This window comes from Chelonoidis abingdonii, chromosome 26 (assembly GCF_003597395.2).
Source record: "Chelonoidis abingdonii isolate Lonesome George chromosome 26, CheloAbing_2.0, whole genome shotgun sequence".
In the NCBI taxonomy this organism is placed as follows: Eukaryota; Metazoa; Chordata; order Testudines; family Testudinidae; genus Chelonoidis; species Chelonoidis abingdonii.
This window is the reverse complement of record NC_133794.1, coordinates 8864013-8872573: the sequence shown is the minus strand read 5'-3', so window position 1 is coordinate 8872573 and position 8561 is coordinate 8864013. Positions and strand designations below refer to the sequence as shown.

The window sequence follows — 8561 nt, the reverse complement described above, 5'->3', positions numbered from 1 at the left end:
TCACAGTCTCTTAAGCAAAGTAAGCTGTCGTGGGGTAAGAGGTTCTCTCAGGGATCAGATAGAAGACAAAGGGTGGGAATAAACGATCAGTTTTCACAGTAGAGCGAGAGAGCAAGGTCTGCTCGGTAGAGCGAGAGAAGGGGTGAGGAGGGGACAGGCCTGCCTGCGCTGCGGGTTTCCTGCTGCTTCCTGGCCTGGTCTCCGAAGGAGCAGTACTGGGATCAGCGAGAATAGTGAAATGATCTCATATGAGGTCATAGAATCTCAGGGTTGGAAGGGATCTCAGCTGGTCATCTAGTCCAACCCCCTGCTCAAAGCAGGACCAATCCCCAAGTGCTGTTTGACAGATTCCTAAATGAGCTGGAGAAAGGAGTGAACAGTGAAATGGCAGAGTTTGCAGATACATAATTAGTTATGCCCAAAGCAGACTGCAAAGGGATCTCACAAAACTGGGTGACTTGGCAAGAAAATGGCAGATGAAATTCAATGTAGATAAATGCAAAGTAATGCACATTGGAAACATCTTCACAATTATCTCTAGGACGTGATGGGGTCTCAGTTAGCTGTTGGCACACTGGAAAGAGATCGTGGAGTCACTATGGAGAGTTCTCTGAAAACATCCACTCAGTGTGCAGCAGCTGTCAGACAGGCGAATCGAATGTTAGGGCCCATTAGGACAGGGATCGATAACAAGACAGGAAATAGCCTAACACTGCGATATAAATCCCTGGTACGCCCACACCTTGGACACTGCCTGCAGTGCGGGTCGCCCCATCTCAAAGAAGATATATTAGAACTGACAAAAGTACTGAGAAGGGCAACAAAAATGCTTATGGGGATGGAACAGTTTCCTTCTCAGGCAAGATTAAAAAGACTGGGAGTGTTCAGCTTGGCTGAGGGGATATGACAGAGGCCTATAAAATCATGCCTGGTTTGGAAAGGGTGAATAAGGAAGTGTTATTTGCCCCTTCACATAACACACAAATCATGGGCCACCCAATGAAATTAACGGGCAGCAAGTTTAAAACAAACAAAAGGAAGTTCTGCTTCACACAACGCACAGTCACCAGTGGAGCTGGTTGCCAGGCGATGTGGTGAGGGTCAAAGTCAAGGACAGGTTCATCAGTGGCTACTAGCCAAGATGGTCATGGACGCAGCCTGATGCTCTGAGTGTCCCTAAACCTCGGACTGCCAGAAGCTGGGAATGGGCAACAGGGGGTGGATCACTGTGTAATGGCTCTGTTCTGTTCATTCCCTCTGAAGCACCTGGCACCCACTGTCAGCAGGCAGGACCCTGGGTCGCTGGACCATTGGTCTGAGCCAGTCTGGCCATGTCTAGGTTCTGGGTGCAGAAGTGGGGGGCAGGGGGACAGAAGGCGACAGGACTACAAGGAGGCGGCTCGGTCCCCGTGGGGCAGGAAGGGGGACCAGAGCTGGGAGGCAGAAACCCAGCAGGTCAGGGGGTGTGGCAGTCAGTGTGTGGCAGCAGCTCTGGAAGTGGGAAGTCAATTCCGGGGGGGGTGGCAGAGTCAGGCTGTGGAGACAGCCCCCCTCCCATGTGCTCTGTGCCTCTGTGTGTGTGTGTAAAACCACGTGGTCCACTTTTCGCCCCTCCGTTTTAATGAATGGAGCTGGCGCCACCCTTGCGCATGCGCCCTCCCCGCTCCCCGCCCCCCTCGGGGGAGTCTCCGCCCCTCCGGCCGGGACGCCGGCCAATAGTCGCGGCGGCTCTCGCAGTGTTGTGGTCACGTGGGAGGCCGGGTGTTGTGGTTGCGGTGACGGCCCCGCCCGGGCGCGCTCTTATCGCTCAGGTTGTCGGGCCCGCCCGCCCGCGTTGTTCTCCCCCGGTCCTGCCGCCCCCGGGCTCAGCGGCGCGGTGCTGTCCGCGCGGGCCATGCCGCTGGTGCGCTACCGGAAGGTGGTGATCCTGGGCTACCGCTCCGTGGGTGAGTCCGGCGGGGCGGGGCTCCGCTGCAGGAGCGGGGGGTGGGGCGCAGGGTGCAGGCGGGGTCGGAGGGGGCGATGCAGGGGCCGTCTGCAGGGCGTGGGGCGAGAGGGGCTCTGCACGGAGCAGGTGGGGGTCTGCGGCGGGGGGTGAAGAGGGGACGGCCCCCCCCTGCGCTGCGGGTTTCCTGCTGTTTCCTGGCTCAGCCCTTCGCACACTTCGAGCGCTCAGCAGCATCTGCGGGGGGCTGGGAGGGGAAGTCCTTCCCACTCGCCCCCAGGCGCACCCCAGGGTGGTGGTGGTGGGGTTATGGCTACGTTCTGGGGTGTGCAGCTCTCTGTCTTTGCTGGATCCCCCAGCTCTGACCCCGGGGGGTTGGCGGGGGGTCCTTCCCACCTGCCCCCAGGCGCGCCCCAGGGTGGGGGGGTTTATGGCCACGTTCTGGGGAGTGCAGCTCTCTGAATCTTTGCTGGACCCCCAGCTCTGACCCCGGGGGGCTGGGAGGCGGGGGGTCATGCGGGGTCAGTTTGCCATTGAGCCACATGGCAGGCGAGAGGAGAGAGGAAATGACCAGAGGTCAGAGGTCATGCTCGGGGAACTGACTCGACTCCTTAGATTGCGTTGATCACGTTCAGTGGTTTGTGTGCGGGGGTGTCCGGCCGGGGGCCTGCCCCACACGGGGTGTGTGTGTGTATCTGACGTTTCCTCTTCCCTGGGATGGGGTCTGGGCGGGTGAGTTCGAATCCCTCTGTTCAGGCTGTTGCCTAAAAACACCCACCCGTGGGGGCTGGTTCTCCCCTTCACGCTGGGTTGCATTCAGATGTCCCCAGCGAACCTTTACATGGGTGCGAACCTGGCAGGCCTCACCCTGGTGTCTCTATGGGTGGCTTCTAGCCGCCTTTAAGGGCACGTCCACACTGCTGTCAGACCCCAGTGGCTGGCCCATGCTGGGCTGACTCGGGCGAAGGGCTTGTTTCGTTGTGGTGCAGATGTGTGGGCTCAGGCTGGAGCCCTGGGGGCTCTAGGACTCTGGTTTGCACCGCCATTAAATAGCCTCTTAGCCCAAGGGAGCTGGCAGGGCCAACGCCGGGTGTCTGATTGCAGTGTAGACGTACGCAAAGAGACTCGTGGCATTCACAGCAACAAGGTTTCAAATCTCTCCCCTCCAGGTAAAACTTCCCTGGCTCATCAGTTTGTGGACGGGGAATTCCTGGAGTGCTACGACCCTACAGTGGAAAGCAGTGAGTGCAGGGCCCTTTCAGGCCTGATGAAATCCGTAGCGGGCATCTATTCCCAGGGACTGTGCTTGTCTTTGCACATTATTTATCCCCGTAGTGCCTAGAGGCCTCACCAAAACCAGTCTCCATGGGAGGTGCTGTGGAGACCCGCCCCCCCCATTGTTTAAAGATGCGGGGGACACCGAAGGAGGGGGTGGGACTTGGCAAAGTGATGTGGCAGAGTCCTGGACAGAACCCACCCGCTCGACCAGGCTGCGGGATCCACGTTGCTGTTCTTTGAGAGGACTAGGAGTGTGCAGTGTCCACGCTACAACTCGAACTCATTTTAACGCACACGTGTTAAAGCACCAGCCAGGACGCCAGCCGCTGGGGAGGGGATGAGGTGCGAAGATGGCTTCCTTGCCTGGAATCCAGAGCCTTCTGCAGGGGGCAGGGAGGAACCTGGGGCGAGGTGTCAATCAGGGCTCCTTAAAGCGATCCATTAGTTGCTTTTGCCTAGGATGACTGGAAACCACTTCGCTCTGCTTGGGGTTTCGCTCAGATAGATCTCGACCGCGGGCGAGAATCCAGCTCAGAATAACCAGACGAGGGGCCTTTAAGTTGAAAGGCCACGTGCTGTGAGTGGGTGGGTGGGTGCGGGAGGGGGATGTTTCCTTTTGCTTTTGTGGTGACCCCCTGCCTCCTTCCTGCCCTGGGAGGTTCCGAGTCCCTTCCTGCTTTCCAGGAGACCTCAGCCCCACCAATAGCGAGGAGGTGGGTGGACTTTACTCAGATCTGCTCCTTGTCAGGAAATGCAGCCTTGAGTGTGTGTGGAGCAGCTAGTTCTGTCTGTGCAATCGCAGGAGACCTGCTGGACTCCATCCCAGCCCTGCTCTGGAGCTTCTCCCTCCTTAGCTCACCACGGAGCCTCTCTGGCCTGCCCTGGGGCTGGGGCTCAAATCCATCATCGACTGAACATCCAGGGAGAGCTGAAGCCCCTTCTTGCGGGGAGGGCTGCCTGATCACTGGGGCTCCGCTCTAGTTCTGCTGGGTGGAGCTGCCTGGGAAGGACAGGAAGCCATGGCCCATGGGAGCTGAGCTCAGCCTGGGAGGCTGGTGTAGCTTAACCCCTGGGTTGCGTACAGAAGCTTCCAGCTTCTTCCCAGGGGCTCCAGGGGCCTCATCGCCTTCAGCAGCCGGAACCCTGAGGTAGGAGGGGACGTCCCACAGGGATTGACCCTGGGCCCGCGGAGTGGCCCATTCGCTATGGGGTAGTAGCGGGCTCATAAATCAGCCACTAGAGGGCAGCAGGGAGCTGTGGGGGTGGGGCACACCCTGTAACTGACTCTTGCTGTGTTGATTCCCTCCAGCCTACAACAAAATGCTGATGGTGGGAAAGGATGAATTTCACCTCCAGCTAGTGGATACTGCAGGGCAGGTAAGGCCTTGGGGCAGCCAGGACGGACTAGTTGTAGTTTTTCTCCATGGTGCCTTATCCTGATGGGTCTCTGCCCCCAAAACCAATACATGCTGCAGCCAGCTCTGGGGTGGAACCCATCACCTATCAAGGCAGCAGTTTAGGTCATGAAGGGGGAAATCCTGTCTGATGACCAGGAGGAATTTAGAGAGGGGGGAGATTTGGTCAGGCCCGTCCCCCTCCGAAAATAACACCTGTTGGGAAAGGTTCGGTGTTTCCAAAGGAATTAATCTCTAGCACCAACGCTGTCCCTTAGCATGGCATTGGTGCATAGGGGGCACTAGTGAAACTTTGAAATGCCGCCCTGGCTTTCTGCAGCCTGCTGGGAGTCTTCCATCTGTGTGCTGACCTGGCTCGATTCTGCTGCGCCTGGGCTGGGCTCCTGTGTCTCAGTGGGATGGGGTCCCATAATGAAGGGGGGGTGTGTGTCGATGTTGTCTGTTTGTTTCTCACCCAATGCTGTGCCCGCGGCTCACCAGGACGAGTACACCATCCTGCCCCCCTCCTTCAGCATCGGGATCCATGGATACCTGCTCATCTATTCGGTCACCTCGCTCAGAAGGTGAGGGCTCCCCCCCGGAAGGAAGGGGGGCTTGGCTTCCGCGCAGGAGAGGGGACGTACGGTGGGGCTGGGAGCTCCGTGAGCCCCCACGCTGCAGCCAGGCTGTGACTCGGGATCAGAGAGGGGGCTGTTCTCCCAACTGCCCCAGCAAACTGCCCCTGGGGAGGTTGTCACCAGCAAAACACCGGCTGCCCGCCCTCCCCAGGGTTCTGCCCCCCAGTCGTGGTGGGGCTGCTTGCTGCCCAGGCTAATTGATGGCTTCGGCAGCTCCAGGCTGGGATCCAGCCGACTGCAGGGCGTTCGGGCCCACCCCGACTCGACACTGGGATGGGCCAGTTTGAAGTCACTTCTTGGAGCAGAAGCTGCCCAGCCCCAGCATTTGCCCCGAATCCCGTCATCAGTGTTGCTGGGCCAAGCCTGGCCCCGGAGCAGCGCAGCTGCAGCTCCGTGGCGTCTGCTTAGCGACCGCTCCCCGTCTCCCCTCTGCAGCTTCCAGGTGGTTAAGACCCTTCACAACAGGCTGTACGAAAGCAGAGGGAAGACCCGGTAAGAGTTCCCCTCCCCTGTCCGGGGCCCGGTCTGTCCCAACGCGGGGGCTCTGGGGGAGAGGCTGGGTCTGCAGCTGCTCTGGGTGGACCCACTACATCCCCCGCTGCCGGACTCCAAATGGGGCATGTGCCTGCCCCACAACCCACCGAGGCTGTGAATGCTAAGTGGGCCCCTTGGCTGAACGGGCCATGGCCTCGGGGTCCTCCCCAGGGACGGCTGGACACCTGGCCACTGGGTGTGCGTGGGCCATGGCCCGCTGGAGCTGGGGAGGCGTCGGGAGGCCACCCGATCCCAGCTCACTGCTCTTCTGACCCTTTCCCCCCTGCACAGGATGCCGGTGGTGCTGGTCGGGAACAAGGCTGATCTCTCCATGGAGAGGTAAGAAGTGGCTCTGCTGTTGTGATAGCCCTGTGGGCTGTCAGCCGGTTCCTCCCTGCACCCCATCTCCCTAGAGCTCCCTGCTGAGCTCTGGGCTCCAGCTGCTGCCCCCTCCCTCCGCTCCCACATTCCTGGGGAGTGGGCAGCTCTGGTCTAAGGGATCTTCACTCCTCATCCGGCTCCTATTCCACCCCCTGTCGTGTGTCTAGCCGGGAGGTGAAGACAGATGAGGGCAAGAAGCTGGCGGATTCCTGGGGGGCTGTGTTCCTGGAGTCATCGGCCAAAGAGAACCAGGTCTGGTATATTTCACCTTTGGGTCCTGACACTGGGGGCGGGGGGAGATGCTGAATTGCCCTGGGAGCCTATGGACCATCTCTGCAGGATCTCCTGGTACCTGCAGGCTTGGCGGGGGGGGGGGGGGGGGGGGGAAGCCCCCCCCCCCCACCAGAGGGGGGGGGGGGGGGGGGGGGGGGGGGGGGGGGGGGGAGAGAATCTGCCCCTCCCAACAGAGCTGAGGGGTTGTGGGGAGGGTAAGGGGCTGCACAGAGGGGTACGGTCCCTGCACTGCAGAGACAGAAGTGACTGAATTCCCCCAGAGCGCAGCGTGGTGCAGCCATGCAGCTGCTGCCGGAATAGAGGCACTCCTGGGGGGTAGGGGCAGTGGGGGGGCCAGCAGATGCTGGGGAGCAAGATCCCCGTGCCTGAAGCGCTGGGTGGGTGGATTCCTTCAGGACCTCCCCCAAGGGGGCTCCGAAGTTCTCCCATCCCTCAGAGGGCCATGGGGCTGGCCTCCCGGCTGTCACTCAACCCCCCCTTCCCCACTCCCTCCCCACAGATGACCCGAGGAATCTTCACCAAGATCATAGAGGAGATTGACCGGGTGGACAACTTGTACTGCACCGAGCGCAGCTGCCTCCTGATGTGAGCGCTGTTGCCTCGAGCGTCCTCGTCGGAGGCGGTGCTGTGGGGCGGGGGCAGGGAGGGGGGCCGCCTCCCCTAGACGTTTGCTTGCAGCCCCGGGAGCGGGAATCCAGGGTTAGATGCCACCAGAGCCACCTGGCCTGGCGTTGTTACGGGTAACCCACAAACACACTGTACCTCACTGCCTGGCCCCGCGCTCCGCGGCAGGCAGGGCCTGCGTTTGCACATTCCCAAGTTGGAAGCAGTCCGTGTGCATCTGGCGCACTGCGTTTATGGAAGGGGCTCTTCTTGCCGAATGTATTCGTGGTTTTTTTGGGGGGAGGGGGCAGGGGCAGGGGGGGCTTTGGATATTTATAGCCAGTGTCTAAGCCTGCACACACGTTTACAGTGGTCTTTACCCTGGTCCCCAGCATGGGCCCAGTTCCCCTTGGCTGCGCCACCGGGGCAGAAGGGACTCCCTTTTTTCTAATGCTGCTGGAACTGGAATCAGTTTTCCAGTCCTTGCAATACCCAGTCTGGTCTCAATTCGGCTGTGCCAGCGGCAGCCGAACCCTGATCCGACCAGGGTTCCGCCCACCCTCCGGCCTCGCCATCTGTTGCCTTAGTTCTCCATAAAACCAAGAAGCTGTTGTGAATGTCAGGCTGCAGAGGGGTTTTGAATGTGGATTCTTTTCTGATGGAGTCTCTTCCCCAAGCCCTGTTAAAGGGCAGCACTCATGGGTGGGAGCTGGGGGTGGGTGTGGCTGGATCAATTAAACTTTGTTTTGTATGCAAAAAGAATTTCCTGGCCTCTCTGTGCTCAGGGTCTGAAAGAGATACTGGGGGGGAAGGGGGATAGTGGAGCACGGGGTGCGTCCGCCGAAGCAGGGCAGCACTCTGAGACTGCGCTGCTGGGTGCTGTATATAAAACTCAGAGTAGTCGGGGGACGGGGGAATAATTGGTGGTGTGCTTCACTCACCAGCAGAGCAGCTGCAAAAAAGATCAGCAATGGAATAGTGTTATCATTAGGTTTCAGAGTCAACATCCACTGGGCCTGGATTCACACTCTGCATGCACATAACCCTGTCAGTGGATCTTCAAGTGCTTTGCAAGAACTGAGCCAGCCCTTGGAGGGGTAGGTTAGAATTATTTGTGGTTTGGGGGAAACTGAGTTAGAAGGAGTAAGTGAGCTGCTTGGGAACACGCTGCCTAGGTTGGAACCGAGCTGTCCTGGGGCCCCTGCTTGGCTGAAGAGCGAAGGGAAGGCATGGTTCTCCCCACTTCACGCTGTTGGGTCACTGAGACCCCAGTGCCATGACAAGTCACAAAGGAGCAGACAGAGCCTCTGCTGTGGGGGCACTGTGTCTCTGCACTGCTAAAGCGGGGCTGGGCAGTGACACCATCTCAAGGTCTCACAGGATTGGCCCCGTTTGGCCTGACTGCTCTTCACTGCAACTCCTTGTGTTTGGGGTTGGGGGGTCTCTGGCTCTGTGGGTTGTGGACGCTGATGTAGAAAGGGCCCCGCTGGCTGC

At 59.5% G+C, this 8561-nt stretch overlaps 1 protein-coding gene across 3 annotated transcripts; it reads left to right on the top strand.

Moving 5' to 3' along the window:
* The first annotated feature begins 1852 nt into the window (after positions 1-1852).
* RHEBL1 (RHEB like 1) lies at positions 1853-7805 on the top strand. Of its 3 annotated transcripts, XM_032785595.2 has the most exons (8): positions 1853-1946; positions 3115-3186; positions 4533-4600; positions 5119-5201; positions 5691-5747; positions 6081-6128; positions 6338-6422; positions 6964-7805. In XM_032785595.2, exons 1-8 carry the CDS (start codon positions 1895-1897, stop codon positions 7051-7053), a joined length of 555 nt encoding a protein of 184 aa, XP_032641486.1. In that variant the 5' UTR covers positions 1853-1894; the 3' UTR covers positions 7054-7805. The 3 variants fall into 3 exon arrangements, with proteins under 3 accessions (XP_032641486.1, XP_032641487.1, XP_074917365.1); XM_032785596.2 differs by lacking the exon at positions 3115-3186; XM_075061264.1 differs by lacking the exon at positions 5691-5747.
* Positions 7806-8561: the final 756 nt, after the last annotated feature.